The sequence below is a fragment of the Amblyomma maculatum genome, chromosome 1, assembly GCF_055883805.1.
Source record: "Amblyomma maculatum isolate TAMU_Amacu chromosome 1, ASM5588380v1, whole genome shotgun sequence".
NCBI lineage: Eukaryota > Metazoa > Arthropoda > Arachnida > Ixodida > Ixodidae > Amblyomma > Amblyomma maculatum.
Window position 1 is genome coordinate 152,115,256 of NC_139344.1, and position 19,994 is coordinate 152,135,249.

Here is a 19,994-nt window from a genome sequence, read left to right on the forward strand (position 1 = left end):
GGTATGGTAGAACTCAGCTATAGTTGGCCCAGTTTGAACTAGGTGGCCTTTATATTTTTGGCAAAGTGTGCACAAGTGCGCTTTTAAGTGTGGCTCAAACTGCGTGGTGCTTCAAGCGCGGGAGTCTCGTTTACAGCGGTGAAATCGTGTAGCCTTTGGTATCGTTGTGTTGCTTCAAGGTGCCACTTGCGTAACTTATCCTACCTGCGAGGGACGGGAGAAAAGAAGCAATTGCAAACTAGTCCAACAAAACAATTTTTTATTGAAAAGAGAATACAATAAAGAATACATGGATCTTTGGTTGGTGACCCAATTTGCCACAGTAAGCCCTACACTGGTGCACTAGATGCAACGTGTGTCTATGGGTGGAATGTTGCGCTTGCCATTAGAAACGCATTGGAAGTCACCTATAGTGGCACATATGCAATACGTTTCCTGGCGTCGGGTCAACGTTTAAATACCGCTCTTAGCGAAAGGAATCGTTTCCGCGATCAGAAATTATTTGTTCCTCGTGTGCTAAAGCGAAATACGCCTTTCGTATGCAATAAATGCAGATAATTAATTTGCATAGATGATCATGCAACGATACTCATTTGTATAAAAGGCATACAATGGCTTCTATGGAATACACTCAAGCAAACACAATCGTAGCAAAGAAGGGTGCTGCTAAATTTTCATGCTCTTGCTGAGGTCAAGGAGGGGGATATGTAATAAACCCCTTCTTCCTGACATAATGACTTTGGGCAGTGCCGAGTGAGTGGCGAGATATCTAGGAAGCTGGAGCGTCAACGTCGCTGCTTTTTTTTTTTTTTTTTTTTTCGCAATCAGATAATCAGCAATTCTTCGCACACGTCAACACCCGATCCTGCAGACTCAGCCAATATTCCTTTAAAATTGCTACACCATGGTCCTTGTTTTTTTTTTTTTTTCTTCTTTAAATTCGACCATCGCAAAACTTGTCTTGTAAGCATAAGTAGGCTCGGTTTATGAATTCAAATGAATCTGTCTCGTTACACGCACTCAATCGAAAGATAGTGAACACAGTGCGGTTTCAAAACAGACTGGCGTATCTAGATCTATCTAATGTTTAAAAGCCAGTTCTTTGCAGGGCACTCTCAAATACAATTTCGGTGGAGAGATGTGTGCAAATCGCAATATACACATCGAAAACTAAATTGTAAAAAGAGAACACACCTGACCTCCTGTGTTTTCAGCAGTATTTGGCTCTTAGAATGCTCGCATAAAACGATAAACATTAGAATGTTTGCGTGCGCACAAAATAAGCACAGATTTACTGCTCAACGGCATCTATTTGGGCTAAAACATTAAACAGATTTATTTCCTCTTAGCGCCCTCTGCCACGCTGTGTTGTTACACTATATCCACCTATTTCGCGCTATTGGCAGCTTTGCTGCGCTTGTTTCCCTGCTCACGAGAAAAGTAGAATTGAATTGTAGCGTCGGACTTGCACACGCTTTCTTCTGTAGGAAGAATCAGCTTTCCAGTCAGCACGCAATACTCGTTCGTTTAGAATTAAAATCTCTTCAACTGTGCAAGCGCTACAGTTGTCTCGTCTATAAAATGTGCACGACAAAATTGGGTACAGATCTGCATGAATTGGCGGGTCCTTCATTTAGGTCGTTTTTTTTTTTTTTTTTTGGCACCTCTTTGAAACAAGTCCTATATTAAGAAATGTTTGGCACAGGGTCATAATTCCGACAATCAAGTCCTATTAAAATATTTTATGATCGCATATAAATGGCTTTAAAATATCGCAATTCCACAGCTCTGCGGCGTTCATTTCGCACTGCAGTTATAGTTGCTTACGTTAAGCAAATTCAAGCTCCAAAATGTCACGTTGGCAGGAGGAGGAGGGGGAGAAAACATATAATTACGATGATATGATTTGGGAAGGGAGGTGCGTTTTGTTGTGGAGCTCAGTGCCAGACCCTATTCCGGGACGCCATTGGCCGCCGCCGCTACCCGAGCTCTCTGGACCAGGACACGCAGGGGCCTCCAGGTCCGAGCTGGACAGGGCCGCTTCCCAGCCCTCCCTAGTTGGCTGTTTTATAGCTATCATTTTTGTATTTTGCTGGCAGGGCCACACCATAACGCCCGAATCGCAATTACGAGCATATATCTCCGGCCTGCATTAGATTATCAGCGTAGAATGTTTTCATTAATTTAACTGCTTCCTCCATGGCCTGCAGGCAACGTGCACGAAATTAAACGAGTTCTATTGTAAGTTACGGCTAACCGCATTCTACTGCTAGCATACTGGTTCATTCATCATCACAAACATGCGGTCCTCGTTCCCGTTCACACTACCGTTTTTCAAGCCGGAGCTTTTTTTCGTGGACCAAATAATACTGCATGAACAAATGTGCTTCCAGGAGCGTGGCTGCCGAGCAAATACGCTGAGCTGCTTTGTCGGCAGTAGTTCGCAGCGAAAAATATCTACACACAGCAAATGTCCATCGCTCTCGACGGTACGCGAGCCCTCAGTCCACGCGCCTAGTCGTTATGGGGCAGTTCATTCACTTCTTGGGCGCGGGAACATTCTGCGCGAAGCTGCCGATGAGGTTGCCAGCGGGGTTGTAGTTGGCCACCACGAGCAGCTTGCCCGTTGCCGTGCGCGCGCGAGCAGTGCCGAGCTCGGTGCTGGCCTTCCACACGACTTGGGTGAAGTGGCCGGAGCCGAGACTGCGGGGCTCGCAGCCGAACTGGTGCTGCTGGATCTCGCTGTACCACGAATCAACCGCCTCTCGTCCTGCGGCCATAACAGACAGTAATAGACAGAGCTTTAGGTTTGACGCGAATTTTAGATCGCAGTTCAAAATTTTAAGAGAGCGAAGGCTGAAAGTAAATGCGCAAGCAACGCACGAGTTTTTAAATAGCTTCACAAGGAGGACAAAAGTGATTGCGCACCTGTCACCTCCTTGGTGGGGTCTGATGACCAGGCCATGTAGATGTTCTCGCCGTACTTGTTATTTGGGCGGTGACAAAACGTGTCCTTCTTGGCCAGTGTATCGGCCCACTCTTGTGCGTATCGGCACAACTGTAAGGAGAAGGTGGGAGTTGCCACGAGTGAGTCAATGTCCAAATAACTGTGTCCAAAACGGAAATAGAGAGATTTGTCCCCCCCTCCCCTTCCTTTTGGGAACTGGCAGGAACTGGCGTCGTCTTCGGCCAGTTTCACAGCTAGATATAGTGTCGGTCGTCTGGGTCTGAGCAGAGCGAAAGGGTCTCCCATTGCACCTCATTTATAATCTTTCTGTCCTTGTTTGCCGCCGGGTTGCACTCCCATAGAATGTATGCAAGGTTTGCCTTTTCTCGGCACAATATGCATTTGTTAGTGTATTGCCCTGGATAGTAGTAGCTGTATTCCACGGGTTCGGGTACGTTTTCGGCTAAATAAGACGCCCAAGCAACCACGTGCATTGAGAAATATTACTCCGGCATTGATCGCTGCTGTGAATTCTTTCAATGTGGTAGCTCTACGGCCTATTTACTGATTTCGCCTATCTCAGTCCGAAACTAGGAAGGCTGGTGCTGCCACTTTGGGCAGCACTTTGGAGAGAATAATCGAACCCACTGGGACACTTGGATTATAATTCCTATACGCTGCTCCTATAGGCCACGCAGGCACTTTCGCACGGCTTGTTTAAAGCGGGGCAATGTACCTATTTCGAGTAGAAGACCACCGCAAGCTGCAGGAGGAGAAAAAAGAAGGCGAGACACGCTCTTGGCCTTGCGTAGCTTGCGCTGTTATGCCTTGTGATGAACCAACTAGTCTGGCATGTGTGATCTTTGGTGGTCTTTCGCATAACTTAGTAGCCTACGACTGCATGCTAATGGGCGTGTGCCTCCGGAAACCGAAACTGAAGAGAAAACTAACTGTGTTAAGTGTACTTAATTCGCATTCGGCCTAACCACGCTAGATCGGCCGTCATTCCTTTCCTTGCTCGTATTTTTGGGCTCGGCTTTGAAATCTGCTTCATTCATGGCAGGTTTAGGAATTCGAAAAACTAGGTGGGTTGGTAACGACCTTGAGGAAAGCACCTCATACGGACGACGCTAGCGAAATGCTGAAAAAGCCGCTAGACCCGTACGTCTGTCCTGGTGGCTTCGTGCCTCCGGTGCTGCTTGCTCTGCCAATTGTCAGCATGCCAGTTCACATCAGCGTGATTTTCTGGCTGATAGTAATTGGCAGGAGTTTGCAGGCGCAAACAAATGAAAGTTATGTCCGCGATTTAAATAAGTTGACACTAATTCCTAATTTAACAGTTTAGGGTAAAAACTGTGAAAGAACATAGGGCGATACGAAATCAATCATGAGGATCGCAATTGCGAAGTGGCGTCTATCTATCGAACGGGAAGGGGCATGAATTTTAGGCGAAGTGAGCGCAATAATTGCTGTTGTCTGATTCATTAAGAAAAATAAATATAGTTCTTCATTTTCTCACACCGTCATCCTCATTACGCATAAAGATAATTAACGCATGAAAAAAAAAAGACTGCAGTATTCACAGTAACGAAGATATTTTCATATGTGATCCCCCCATAAAACTGAGTGATAAAAAGACTGGTTATTTGTCCGGAAGACGTCCTTCAGTGGTGCGCGCATCATGGCAAGGCCATATTGTTTGTGCATTTTTTTTTACATCCGAGGATATGATGGGCATGTCTCTTTTTCTTCTTGCTTATGTCTAAACGGTACGCCCTCGCCAACAAAGTTTCTTCCAATAAAAAGCAAAAATCAATTTGTGAGTCAGTGTTTGTCTCTCGGCGTTGCTATACTCTGAGTCATAAAGTTATCGAAACACCTGCCTGATTAATTGAATAAATTGATCAGATACTATAGACTTATACATCGCGGCAACATTTATCAGCATTCTGTTTGCGGCGTTTGTTTTATGACAGCCCAATATATGCGCGACATAAATCGAGTATGGTTGCAGTTAACTTCTAAGGACTACAACGTAAGGAGAAAAGTTATAACTTTCAAATTTCACGATGGCGCTAAAAAACAAAGCCGTCACAACGGCAAGCGACAAATAACGGCTTTCTCAACAGACAGCCAGGCAACGAACCGTCAGAGGTCTATACCGCGATAACAGACTTCGAAAGCGCACTGCATTCCAGAGCCGCAAGCGACGCACGATTTGAATGTTCACGTTTTGCACAGCTCCTGAATATGGCGCCAAGATAACGAAGTTGTCCTTGTCGCCTTCACATGTAAGGGCGGCTCGTTAGTGGCATAAAAGAGGTGGTATGTTAGGGTCTCGTTGGGAATCTCAAATGCCCGGTGCGCAAGCACCGCGCAATCACAAAGTGATCTTGCATGCACGAAAACATTCGAGCAGCTTTGAAAACCTGGGCACTGTCCTGTTACTTGTGTTGGCTGCATGAATTGCTTTACGATATAATTTTCACAGTAATCAGCCTTTACTTCGACACAAATAACTTGCACTCCGCCGTAAAAGTAAGACATTGGTTGGACGTACGAGCTTCCGTGCCTTTATGGCATTTAATACTGCACAAAGCCGTTACATTACACCAAGAGAAACAAACATCACCCTTGCGTCACTCGAACTATAAATTCGAGTAGTGTGGTACGCAGTTTACGTCGTCCTAAGTAAAGAAACTAAAGAAACTTTCAAGGTAACTACAGTCATGCCTTGTTAATATGGACAATTTGATTACCGATAAAAACTGTCCATAAAGCGAGTTTACATAATAACGAATCTGGAATAAAAGATACTAAAAAACAAGCTATAATTACGATCCGCTTTTGTTCAAAGTGGTGGGCACTGAATTTTAGGCTATAGACATAATTTGAGGAACTACACAAGCCATTATCACGGTCACATTTATGCTTCAAAATAAAATATTGTACTTGGTGCGTCTACCGGTATACGTGATATATAACTTATCACGCCTTGTGGATCAATGAAAACTTCTATTACAACTGTTCACATTCCACGAACTGCTGCTGATATCAGCGCTAAGTTGCCTAAATGCTGATTAATTTGGTTTTCTACTCCGCACAAGCTGCCGAGAGAATTTTCATCGCAGCCCTTCATGCGATACGGAAAATGGTAAGGTGCATCGGCTAGCTAGACTACTTCACACTGTAAACATCAAACCAGATAAGAAAAGGGACATTACTTAGTGATTTGCACGTCCTAATTGCTTTCCTCAAGTAGCGCGCACTCAAAGCGCAGAAAATGAAACATTTTGGTGGAGAAGTATAAGGATGTGTTCTCATTTCTGTCCATATTAACGCGACAAACCTCTGGTGGTCGAAATTTCCGGAGTCCTCCACTACGGCGTCTCCCATAGCCTGAGTCGCTTTGGGACGTTAAACCTCACAAACCAACCAACCTACATGGGTCCCAATGAGCTCCGTGCATTTTTCTCTTGTCCATTGTCCGGACAGCGAGTTTCCATATTAACGAGGACCAAATACATTAAAAAAGTTTGTTTCTCAGAAATATTCTCCATAATTCGAGTCGTCCATATTAACGGGGGTCATATTATTGAGGCACGATTGTATTGTTTTTGCGTCCACCACGAAGCTCATGTGCCATTGCACGGAGACGGGTAAAACGTGAATACTATGTCAAGTCAGCGCATAAGCAGTGACGCTTTGTGATCTAACCCATTAAAGTCTTAGACAATTCGAAAGGCGGCTAGCAAGATATTCTTCTAAAGCACCCTCTGCTGCTCTGACCTCATCGCTGTGCTTGAGCGGCGGAACACCGTGGATGGCACGGTAGTGATTGTGCCACTTGAGGCTGTCCTGCCGGAACTCCTTGTCGCTGAGAGGCTTGGTCGGGGTTTTGCGGTCGCTGATGAGCCTGCTTGTAGCCTCTTGATCGCTGGGTGCCTCTTCGATAGTGACCTTGGTCTTGCCCTTCTTGCCACCTAGGAATCCGAACAGACCCTTCTTGGGCTTGTCCTGGATGCGCGGGACGCCGTCGTCAGTGACCACGTCCTCGACCACTTCCTCAGTGCCATCCGCGTGCTGCTTGATGGTTCGCGTCACCACGGTTCTTTTTACGTGGTGGCCCGCCTGAAACTGGTCACCTGGGTAACCCGAAGTCTCCGAGACTTGGACGATGCGCTGCGTCGTTCTGGTCGACGTGGTAACCACACCCTGGTGACACAAAAAAACGGTACCACTCTGGCTAAAGATCGTGATGAACAGCATTAGGAGCCGAGCCCAACTCTTCATTTGATCAGAACGTAATCTAAATAGAATTCGTGAATAAATGAAGCAAGACGGATCTAACAGTGAGCTTGAGAGTGCAGCGCCTGGGCTCTGCTACCTCATGAAGGCCGCTAAAGCATTGGCAAGGACGCCAATGCTGCCTTTAGGTTTCGAAGTGTGAGAAACCTGGAGGATCAAATCTCCTTCTTGACATTTCAGATTTGACCAACTATGCATGGAGAAAAGCGAAATAATCGAGTTTTCTCATAATTTAATCGATATATTTAAATATTTGCTGAACGGTTTTACAGAGCCCTTGAAAGAATTTACAGGGCTGTTGACTGGAACTGCGGCGCTTTTTTGTTCTACCCTATATAGTGAAGAATACGGTCAGCTTTGTTTACTCAAGAGCTTCATGTTTCTTGCTACGGGCGATAAACCAAGACGCTGAACACTACCACTTCTGTTATCCTCATTGCACAACACGCGAAAAACACTTAAAAGTAAGCCGTTCAGCAAACCCCTTTCATGCTTTCTTAGCACTGAAGACTATATCGAAGAAAGGTAGCTAAGAAAGAACGGATAATGAAGAACGGCAGCACTCACTCACCCCATCTACACGGGTCACTGTTTGCTGAAAAGACTGGTTGCCAGATGACATCTCTGCGCAGAAGAAAGAAGAAACTCGAATAAAGCATTGCAAAAAGTTGGGCGAGTTGGTGTACGTTTATGATGAAAACAATAGCTCAAAGGGAACACAAAGGACGGAAAGGATAGCGCCTGTCTGTTTCCGTCCTTCGTGTTCATTTTGCAAAGCATAACAGTTCCTGGAAAATAAATAACCTGTTATCAGTGCACTAAACATCTAACGCTTTTAATTCTGTCACCGTCAGTCGCTGTCAGAAAGTTGGCGTGCTTGATACTCGCGCATGATAGCTGCCCGTATAGAGAACGCCCGGAATACCAGAACGCCCTCCTGTCAGCTAACACAGGTAAACTCCATAGCTATTGTAGTTCGCATACTCACTCGCGATCGAGGAAGCGTGCGTCTGTCCCTGCCTGCACAAAGCGTTATAGCCGACTGTTACCCGCGGATAGCGCGCTGTCGAATGTATCGCGGGCTTTATTCTCCCGGAGTCCATTTGGGGCTCAGCTTTATGGCTCTCTTATCAGCAGGTTAAGGCTGCCTTCGAGTCCTGATATTGCCACAGCGCGTCAGCCGTTGCGATCAGACACGGAAATAACAGTACAGAAGGCGATACCAAATATGCAACCCTTTGTGCAACTCCGTTGGTTTTCTTTTCTTCTGTTTTTCCCGGTAACAATCCGCTCCTGAATAAGGGGCGTGGTGCGTTACTCGCCTCGATATTTACTCTAAAGTGGCGTGACATTACGCCCCTGCCCCATATCCGAGACCGGAAACGCTCTATGCCAGCGCCGGGAAGTCTGCCACGCATTTGCCGCGATGCCTGGAACTTCGTGCGCGCTAAACTGCCATTCATGAACTCTCAAACAGATGCCGGCTGGTCAGCCCCTCTCCCTGTGTACTTCAAGCTCAAGCTGGCTACCAGCACGGTCATATAGTATCATCGAATACGTACAAGTCTAGCGGGTAGCTGTGCGAGATGGTTTGTTTGATACAACACCAGGATCTTCATGTAAGAAAATAATATTTTGCGTATAAGTAAGAGAAAGTTTCGATTTCTACTGTTTTTCGTTTTCTTTCTCTCTGCTTTTCGTCTGCAGCTCAAGCAACTTCACGGTACTCTCCCGTCAGCAGCGGTGCCTTTCAGTCGGCGCGGTGGCCAACGGGAGCAGGATAAAATCGAAAGAAAAGAATTGCTTTTTTTTATTCCTCGCTAATTATACCATTGAATTATGTTTTTGAAGTTGAACAACAAAATAGAATTATGCCGGCTGCGGTTGTACGTTGGGTGCGTTGGTTGTGTTTCTCATTGTTCCACACGGTCCACACTTATGTTGGAATGTGCGAAATAATGTCGCGCCTTCTCTTGCAAACAAAGAAATAAGATAATATTGGTGTGATCCGCTTACGTATGACATTAAGTACATTCCATAAGCTTGCGACCAGTGGTGCACGTGGTGCACAGAGCGTCCGTGGTTGCTTGATCTCTTTTACGACTCAGAGCGGAGGTCGCGCAGGGTTCTCGTAACGCTCAATGTAGGACCACCTTACTGCTTACGTTTAATGTGGGCGTGGCTGGTGCCTGAGTGACGGCCACTGAAGAACAGCTGATATATGACACAGAAGGCCGTGCATTGGAAGCTGGCTCAAATACGGAGCCGGGATCGAACTTCACACGACAGTGCATACTGAGTGTACCAGCTAACTTGAGCCAAGGGTTATAAATAGAATATTCAAGATAGGCCAGGAAAACCAGTGGCATACAGCTACCAGCCACCTTGCGCAATTTTTGTTTTGTTTTACCATTAATTAGTTAATTACGTTTTTTGTTCTAAATTACTAAATGCTGGCTTTGCGCAATAAATATGATTTGCAAATTTAAAGAGGACTTTCAAAAATCCTCCTTACATTACGTGCGATAAAGAAAGATTCACGTGGTTTTCTTTCCGAGCTGAAAAGACCGCGAAATATATATATATATATATATATATATATATATATATATATATATATATATATATATATATATATATATAAACGCACGTGAATAGATCATTAGCGCGCCATGATTGTACTGCCCTCAGCCGTGGTTTGAATGAAGGAAATAAAATGCGGCAGTAGAGCCGTGGCTATAAGGCACCGTTGCAGCGGCAGGTCGATATGTGTATGATGGTTTCTTCGCCCGCGTCAGCCAGCCGGCACATATATATGACTGCAAGTTGCAGCGAGCGCGGCGAGCTCGCTGCGACCGTCGCCAGCGTACCAGCCTGCCACTGCAACGCGGCCGTCGAGTCACCGCAGCGCATTGAAGTGTGTTGCTGGGCGAGTTGGTGACTGATCATGGTCGAAGCAAATAGCGCAGGAGACGGGACAAGGAAGTAGACAACACGAGCGCCGACTAACAACTGAATGTATTCAAAGCATTCGCAACGCTCGGCCAACTAAGGCACAGACCCAAGCCATGAATTCTCTTCCGCTTTTTGAACAGTGCGTCATTCTAAAATGTTACCCTGAAAAACATACCAGGGAAATCTTTGAAGCTCTCATCATTGCCCGCAAAGGGGCTTCATGCGCAAACATACCTTCTGTTTTGTTGTCGCGCTACGAGCTTGCCTATCTTAACTCTTAATGATGAGCATGGCCTCTTTGCGTGTTAACGTTATGGCCTTTCTTCTCCTTTTCCTTCCTGCGCATCTGTCGCTCAGTGTATTCATACGCTCATGCTTTGAATACATTCAGTTGTTAGTTGGCGCTCGTGTTGTCTACGTCCTTCTCCCGTCTCCTGCGCTATTCTCTTCTACCACCGCAGCGCAGGTGATTTTGTTCGCTCAAACCACGATAGACATGACGTGGCTTTGTTTGTTGTATTTCGCGGTCTTCTTTCAAGCGCGAAAGAAAAAAAAAGATACAGGTGAAGCTTTCGTTACCGCAAATAATGGAATTGGGGTTCCAGAAGGTACACTTCAACTTTGCAAATCATATTTAGTGTCTAAAACAAATATTTACACATTCAGAAAAATAATCCAATTAACTCGCTAATTATTACAACACAAAAAATTGCCCGTGACGCGAAAGACGGCTGACAGATCGTATGCAACAGGTTTCTCTAGCCTACTTCAAATATTTTATATTTTAACCCTTGGCTCAAATTAGCTGAGACATTCGCTCATCTTGGCGAAAACCTGAAGCGCAAAAAAGACAGGGACGTTCCTGTTTTCAGGCTTCACCATAATAAGCAAACTACCCCAACTAGCCCAAGAAACAGCCCAGTTGGGACACCCGGTAAATAAGCGTTCATTTCACAGAAAACAAGGTGATCATACTCGAAACGAAGATACGCTGAAATTAAGAAAAGATAAGGAAAAAAATATGCCGATAAATAATGTGAAATGTCAGAATAAAGTGTGACCAATACATGACATTAAAAAAATGCGCAATCGACAGCCGGAATCGCTTGCACAGCAGCTGCGCTGTAATAACACATTAGCGAGTGTCGTAATCGCTCTTCTGAGCTTTCGCAGACTATAGCATATTATGTAGCCGAGCGTAAACGTATAAGACAATTTCTAATTCGTTTCTTCAAACGTTTCCCCCACAAAGCCCCCTTCGTTCTTAGGCGCCCATGAGAATCCGCCTCGACTCAGGGTCGCTCCTGAACTTACTTCGTCCAGGCTGTTAGAGCACCCTAAAGGTGGCGTTTCGCAAAGGAAGGCATTGTTAAAGCATCTTATTGCACCTCTCTTGAATGGCTGTAATATAGCTCAGTTTGACACTTCCAGTTGTAACGACACATTGGTAACGTAAGAGAGTGACGTCTTACGGGGTCCGTGTCAGCGTTGGATTCACTTGTATCTCATTGCCGAGTGGAGAGTGGTGAGAGGCGAACAATACGAACGGCGTCTATTTCTAGTAACCGCGTCAAGTTGTGATTTCGACGTGGACATGACCGCTAGATGTGTGCATATACGTACGGACGCAAGATAACGACAGTACGTCACACCTTCAAAGCGGGCGTCCCTCATGTTTGATCAACTCTTATCAGCCAAAGCACTCTTAATGGAAGGGTTGCCTCGCCGTGCATATAATTATGAAATAGCTGGCGATGACGCGAAGTGGGAAAGAAGAAATCGAATGATGTGCGCTGGAAGCTAGCCAGTGCAATAAAGGACATTGCGAAAATGGAAGCAATTTCAGTCAGAAAATTAGTATGACACGTCTCGAAATAATGTTTTTATTTTTTTAACAATACTGCCTTGACATGTTATAGTGCTCTTTACTTACATTTCTTTAGTTTCCAGAGTCACTGCTGTTTCAGGCACGAGTCTAAATAGAAGGCAAACTATTTAAATAAAAGAAGCGCAACGAGGAAATAATCGCTTACGCACTGTAGAGGGAGGTGGGAGGTTAGGTTAGGTTAGGTGAGGTTAGGTTACCGCCGTTCCCTTGTAATAATATTTCTGCTTTTATTAACCAATAAAAGGTCGAGATATCGACGACTCAATTGCGACTCGAAAGGTCGACGCCGGCTGATGTGTTTACACTAGCTAAAACTTACCTTTCCGCCATAGTTCCACAAAAGCCATCAGCCATATTATAGTTATGTTATTTGACGAAGTTCGCCGAAGACCGAGAAATTAAGCAAGATCAGCACATGACTTCGCCTCGCGATACCGTGCAGGTGAAGCATAAGAATCGAAACTCGCCCACGAGGGTTAACAATGATGCAGGCAGGAAAAGCTTAGCAGTCCGGCTTGCGTTCGCGACACTCCAGCGCTTAATTGACGCAGAACCGACAGCTGATCATAATCAATTCCCATGACCACATAATGTCCCAGTGAGACTTTCCATTCCCGCGGAAGTCATTACAACGAACTGTTGGATCATAGTTATGTTAATGTCCTTAAAATATTGCAGAAGAAAAAAAGATTGGAAGGCCCCATTCAGGCGTGCTCTGAACTCACTCCTATACCTGTGTGTAAATTTCACACGAGCTGGTAATAGAAACTTCATCAATGGCGTGAAGGTCAGGTTGCTAAAGCGTTCTTTTCCACCAAGCCGTGTTGCTTCCGAAAGTTTAAGGGACTCCCATGAATTCATCATCATCGTGATCATCTGCTGCGATCAGCCTGACTATACCCACTGCTGAAGAAAGGCCTTTCCATATCTCTAGATTTAACCCGGTCTTGTGTCAGCTGCATCCACTTAATAGCCGCAAGCTTCCTCTCCTCAACCTACCTTAACTCTCTGCCACCCCGTGCTAAGCTTGCAGGCCTAAAAGCGTCGCAATCGAGCCGCTATGTGCTGCAGCAGCTAACTCTTGTTACAAATATTTTTGCTAACGATTTCGTTTGCTTTCGACAGCAGCGATTTGGGCTACTTCGGCCTTGGAAGACCATCCCGCGAAGCAACGGCGAGTAAGCCCCGTCATGACCGAGTTCTGTAAAACGCACTCTGTTCACGAAAAGCATTCACTGATTCGCACCTCTGTGTGTTACACGTACGCTGGAGACAACCGTGCTCGCGGTATATCATAGCGAAAGAACTGCGTCGTGGTGAACGATGGTTTGCATCGTTTGCTAAAACAGACGATGGCGGGAGCCTGTAAGCAGCCTCTGGAATTCAGGTCACGTGACTATGATGCTGTTTCTTGTTAGAGCGAAAGCCAATACCTGCCAGCAAGTAGACAGGACAATCGAATATACCAATTAATTGATAGCTCTGGGGGCAGTGCTTATATCGGGGGTTTTCAAAAACGTGTCTAATAGGCTCGAAAGAGCCAAAACTTGTTGAACCGCAGCGCCGAGAGTATAGTCACGTATTAAAAATTAAAGAAGTTGATATGGCAATTATTAATGGCCAGCTCATCATCATCATCAGCCTGATTATACCCACTGCAGGGCAAAGGCCTCTGCCATATTTCTCCGCTTAACCCGGTTCTGTGCAAGCTGCATCCACTTGACCCCTGCGAACTTCTTAATCTCATCCGCCCACCTAACTTTCTGCCGCCCCCTGCTACGCTTTCCTTCCTTTGGAATCCAGTTTGTTACCCTCAGCGACCATCGGTTATCCTCACTTCGAACAACATGTCCTGCGCATGTCCATTTCTTCTTCTTAGTTTCCACTAGAATGTCGGTAACTTGAGTTATTTGTCTGACCCACTCTGCACGCTTTCTATCTCTTAATGTTATCCCTACCATTTTTCGTTCCATAGCCCTCTGGGTTGGCCTCCACGTTTCAACCCCATAGGTGAGTACAGGCAGATGCAACTGTTGTATACTTTCCTCTTGAGCGATACCGGTAAGCTGCTAGTCATAATCTGCGAGTGCTTGCCAAATGCGCTCCATCCCAATCTTATTCTTCTTGTTATTTCCTTTTCATGGTCCGGATCTGCGGTTACTACCTGTCCTAAGTAGACATATTCGCTTACTACTTCCAGTGTTTCGCTACCTAATGTAAACTGCTGTTTCCCGAGGCTGTTGAACATTACCTTAGTCTTCTGCATATTGATTTTCAAGCCTACCTTTCTACTTTTACTGTCTAGGTCATCAATCATTATTTGCAGTTCATCCCCCGAGTTGCTTAGCAAGGCAATGTCATCAGCAAATCGCAGATTACTGAGGTATTCTCCATCTACCCTTATCCCTAACTGCTCCCATTCCAAGTCTCTGAATACTTCCTCTAAACAAGCTGTGAATATTACTGGGGAGATTGTGTCTCCTTGCCTAACACCTTTCTTTATGGGAATTTTGTTACTTTCTTTATGCAGAACTATGGTTGCTGTGCAGCCACTATATATATCTTCCAGTACTTTCACGTACAGCTCGTCTACCCCCTGATTTCGCAATGCCTGCATCACCGCCGAGGTTTCAACTGAGTCAAATGCTTTTTCGTAATCAATGAATGCTATGTATAAGGGCTGGTTATATTCCGAGCATTTTTCTATCACCTGATTGATGGTATGGATACGATCGATAGTAGAGTACCGTTTCCGAAACCCTGCTTGATCCTTTGCTTGATTGCAGTCTAAGGTTGTCCTGATTCTATTAGCGATTACCTTAGTAAATACCTTATACGTAACAGACAGTAAGCTGATTGGTCTGTAATTTTGAAGGTCTTTAGAGTCCCCTTTCTTGTGAATAAGGATAATGTTTGCATTCTTCCATGGTTCCGGTACCGTCGATGACACCAGGCACTGCGTATACAGGGTGCCCAGTTTTTCTAGCACGATATCCCCCCCGTCCTTCAGCAAATCTGTAGTTACCTGATCCTCTCCAGCTGATTTCTCCCTTTTCATAGTTTCTAGTGCTTTCTTGACCTCGTCCTTTGTCACTGGTGGAACGTCTGACTGTTTTTCCCTACCGCCAATCTCCTTACGGTCCTGACTACTTTGGCTACTGTAGAGATCTGTATAGAACTCCTCGGCTACTTTGACTATCTTGTCCATATTAGTGACTCCCTCATCGCATACATCTGGTTTTTGCCTATGCCCAATTTCTTCTTTACCGCTTTAAGGCTTCCCCCGTTCTTTACAGCATGCTCAATTTTCTCCATGTTATACTTCCTTATATCGGCCACCTTGCGCTTATTGATTAGCTTTGATATCTCGGCCAATTCGATCTGGTCTGTTGGATTGGAAGCTTTCATACTCTGGCGTTTCTTAATCAAATCTTTCGTCTCCTTAGACAGCTTACCGGTATCCTCTCTAACTATCCTACCGCCTACTTCTACCGCGCACTCAGTAATGATATCTCTGAAGTTATTGTTCCTTGCCTCTAGGGTAATGTCGCCATCCTCAGTTAGAGCTGAATACCTATTCTGTAGCGAGATCCTGAACTCTTCTGCCCTCCCCCTCACCGCTAATTCGTTGATGGGTTTCTTTCTTAATAATCTGTTGCGTTCCTTCTTCAGATTTAGGCTATCCTGTGGTCACTGCATCGCACTTTCCCGATTACCTGTACATCCTGCACAATGGCGGGGGTTGAACACATTATGAAGACGATTTCATTTTTAGTCTCTCCGTTAGGAACCACAACGTGAGGCATTCGATTGTAATCACGACTCTTACCTATGAAAATTTAACACTTCAAAGTTATTAGACTCGCGGGTATTTTTTTTTTTCCGTCACCTGTTTCTACATTTTAAAGAAAACAGGAGAGCATCAGTTGTGCGTTTTGCGCGGACATAAGTAACCCTGTGTAGCTATATGTACCAGATGTTTCAAAAAAGCGGACCCCTGATTTTTTAAAACAGGCTTTTTGAGACATGAAGACAGCTTCTGCGGCACAGTTGCACCGTTGTTGGCGGATATCCGAAAACAGGTGAATAATGTTAACCTGTAAGATGGTGGAGATTTTTCCATAAATAACTTTTTAGCTATTTAAAATATGTTTTTGCACAATTCATTCAATACATAGGCACCAATTCATTCAGCAAGTTCTATCACATTTAGGCATCTGATTACATTTAGAGATTTGTAGCTGACCATTACCTCTAAAAATCTCTAAATGTAATCAGATGCCTAAATGTGATAGAACTTTCTGAATGAATTGGTGCATATGTATTGAATGAATTGTGCAAAAACATATTTTAAATAGTTGAAAAGTTATTTGTGGAAAATTACTCCACCATCTTACAGGTTAACATTATTCACCTGTTTTCGGATATCCTGTTTTCGGTTAGAGATTGGTAGCTGGCCAATAATACGCAGCGGTGGCGTAGCGATAGAACATCCGCCTCGCATGCAAAAGGACCGGGGTTCAAATCCCGGTGCCGCGCAATTCCCCACCGGATGAAAAAAAAAAATCCGCGTGTCGATGGAATTGCATACACAGGTTTGGGGTGCGACCTGATGCCGGTGAACACCTCCGGCAACGCACTCCTTCACCAGAACAGGAGTTGGCCACCCTGGTGCAGTAATTGGCCACAACCTCCTATGATATGCTCCATAAAACCCCGGCCCTCAGTCACCAGCGGCTGCGGAACAACTGACCACGGCGGCGGTCAGACCTGTGACGCAGCAGGGGGTGCTAAGAAAGCCTGGCTCCGCTGGACAGGCTGCCATTGAAAACTGACCCTGGCAACGTTTAATGCTAGAACCCTAGCTAGTGAAGCTAGTTTAGCAGTGCTGTTAGAGGAACTAGAGGGCATGAAATGGGATGTCATAGGGCTTAGTGAGGTTAGGAGGCCGAATGAGGCATATACTGTATACTGAATGATGGGCATGTTATCGAGGTTTACCAGAGAGGCGACAACTAGGAGTAGGTTTCCTTGTCAATAAGTGTATAGCGGGTAATATAGATGAATTCTATAGTATTAATGAGAGGGTTGCAGGCATCGTAATTAGGCTTAATAAGCGGTATAAACTGAAGGTTGTACAGGCCTATGCATTTACATGTAGTTATGATGACCAGGCAGTTGAAAGCGTCTATGAAGATGTAGAATCGGCAATGCGAAAAGTAAAGACGCAGTATACTGTACTAATGGGCGACTTCAATGCCAAGGTAGGGAAAAAACAGGCAGGAGACAAGGCAGTAGGTGACTATGGCATTGGTTCTAGGAATAGCAGGGGGGAGTTACTAGTTGAGTCTGCAGTGCGCAATAACTTACGAATCATGAATACCTTCTTCAGAAAACGGAAGAACCGGAAATGGACATGTGAGTGGCTTCTTGGAACTTTTGACAGTTTACCTTAGCTCAACTTTCGTTTCATGTGATGAAAACATTTTTATTCAAAAGAGCAGAGTGTGCATTGGCTCCTGCATTGCTCCAATATTAAGTGATATATATCTCGCCCATCATGACCGACTGTTAGAACAGCAGCTATCTTCGTCAGCTGCTGTGAAGATTTTCAGATTCGTCGATGATTACTTAATCCTTTTGGCTAGTAACGAATGTACTTTTCAGAGCTCAGTTTCAGAAGTGCTTTCTCGCTTTGAACAGTGCCTCTCTCCCCTTGTTTTGACCCATGAGGTACCGGATAAGGGAGCTTTACGCTTTCTTGATTTAAGGCTATCCAGGGCAGATGACCACCTGTGCTGGTGGTACCAGCCTAGAGGGGGCAAGTCCTTGTTGCCCTACAGTTCAGCCCATTCTAATTATTAAGAGGGGCATTGTGAACCTTTGTTTCACAAATGCCCTAATGAAGTCCTGTGTACACTCTATGTGCCGGAGCATCGAAGAGCAAACTCAGCGGCTGATAAATGCTGGCTACCCTGAGCATTTGCTGACCTCAGTAGCAGGCTCCCTCTTGCAGAAGCTTAAAGAGGGTCAAGTGAGAGCTGCTCCTGAGCATCAACACAAGGCTGCTGTGGTGCCTCACCTTCATACTATTTCCCACAGGCTCAAACGGATTGGGCAAAAGGCAGGCGTCCGTGTTGTGTTCTCGGCGCCTGACAAGCTTTCCAAGCTTTGTCGCAGAGTCACAATGCCCCGGCGGTGCGAAAGCCAGCCTGCCCTGTTAGGCACCAGGCACCTTTCGTTCCCTGCCAAATTGGTGTCGTCTATAAGATTGCCCTGAGCTGTGGCAAGGCCTACGTGGGGCAAACCGGGCGTTGCCTAAACGAACGACTTATGGAACTCTCAAACAGTGTTTACAATACTACAAAAAGAAACCTAGGTGTTCACTGCCAAAAATGTCCCTCTCAGTCCTGTGAGCCATCCCTTCATAAATGCCCTGTCATTGCGAGAAATGCACATCAGTTCACACGCGAAATCATAGAAGCCGCTCACATTCTAAAGCTAGGTAAAAATTGTGTTAGCACACCCTCAATAGCCCTGACTAAATGCGAGTTAGAATATTTGAACCAGACGCACAGTAGTTTTAATGTTTAGATTCCTGGTACACTCCTCAGCCTCTAGCGGCCTGGCCTTGGTTGTTTTAGGTATTCTGTTTTTAATGCCCTTTTGGTCTTGTAATGCTCTTAATTGTCCTTTTGGTTCTTTTATCGCTCTTAATGCCCCTTTTGTGTTTTTTATCGCGCTCAATGCCCCTTTTATGTTTTTTATCGCTCTTAATGCCCCTTTTGACTTTTTTTTTCGATTTTAGTTTACGTATCTTCGGATCGTGCCATCTTTAACTGTTTTTACCTATTGCCCTCCCCCTTTTTCGCTTCTTTTTTATTTTTCATAGCCCTGCCGTTCTGCCTTGCTTTGACCTATATTGTTATCGTGCGCCTTTTAACTTTGCGTTCGGTGTTTTACGCCACGTGCAAACTCACCAGTTGTCATCAATTCTTTCGCGCCCACATTTCGTACATATATATTGTGTCACTCTCTAATAAAAAACCAGTTGAAGTCAGCGCTGTGTTGTCGTTTCCTCCTGTGTCTGTGTTTTGAAGTGCGCTATTTGCTCTCCAAAGTGTTCGTTTACGCCAGTGTGTATATGTGTGTGCCCAGACAATATGTGCGTAGTCTGCGTGTTTTCTTCTTCTTTTTTTTTTTTTTTTAGTTGTCACACTGGCCTCGAGATTTCGTGGTGGATGTCTCGATTCTCTTAGGAAAACTGTTTAATGTAAATTTATTTTATGCAGATGCGCCTTCAGCTGGTGGTAGGATATAACATTAAAAAAAACAAACAAAAAAACTACCGAATTGGTAGCCATCAGACATGGCATGAGGCATGTGTTTTATTCCTCTGGACGGTAAACTAAATTAGATTTTGACATTCTACTACGCAAAGCTAGCAAGCCAAAAGCGCCAAAATTCTTGAGTGTATATTTTGCCTGATTGTCATCTTGTTATTCAGGTAACAAGAAAAGCTTCGACAGTGGGCTTCTGTCACAGAAGAACTCTGTGCGGCGGTTATTACTGATTTGACTTCTACTGGACTGTGCGAATAGAAAGAAGCACGTGCTTGGACATCGGTAACTGAATGGTGATTTCTAATTAAAAAGAAACAGCCATTATAATAACCATATCCTAATTTATTACGTATATATGCGACAATTATCGCTGTACTGATGTGTGGTTTAGTATACTGATGTACACTTTGCGCACCACAAGACCCCGTTGCTCAAATAATATTCGCAGATAAAGGGATTTATTTTCAAGATCGTCCTAGCTATGCTGTTCTTCGCGTTTATGTGAACTGGGCGACGTGCATGCACGAATGCAACGCCAGACCGGTGCGCGGAA

At 44.9% G+C, this 19,994-nt stretch overlaps 1 protein-coding gene across 2 annotated transcripts in view; it reads right to left on the reverse strand.

Moving 5' to 3' along the window:
- Positions 1-242: 242 nt before the first annotated feature.
- The window catches only part of LOC146204626 (Golgi-associated plant pathogenesis-related protein 1-like), a 39,850-nt gene continuing 20,098 nt past the window's right edge, over positions 243-19,994 (reverse strand). The window contains exons 1-5 of one of the 2 annotated variants that reach the window (XM_084589311.1): positions 8,244-8,373; positions 7,827-7,879; positions 6,737-7,162; positions 2,929-3,058; positions 243-2,770 (exon numbers count right to left, since the gene is read on the reverse strand). In XM_084589311.1, the coding sequence (XP_084445437.1) occupies positions 2,538-2,770; positions 2,929-3,058; positions 6,737-7,162; positions 7,827-7,879; positions 8,244-8,358 (957 nt within the window). In that variant the 5' untranslated portion in view covers positions 8,359-8,373 and the 3' untranslated portion in view covers positions 243-2,537. Of the gene's footprint in view, positions 2,771-2,928; positions 3,059-6,736; positions 7,163-7,826; positions 7,880-8,243; positions 8,374-19,994 lie in introns of those variants that run through there. The other variant, XM_084589312.1, reaches the window with a different exon arrangement.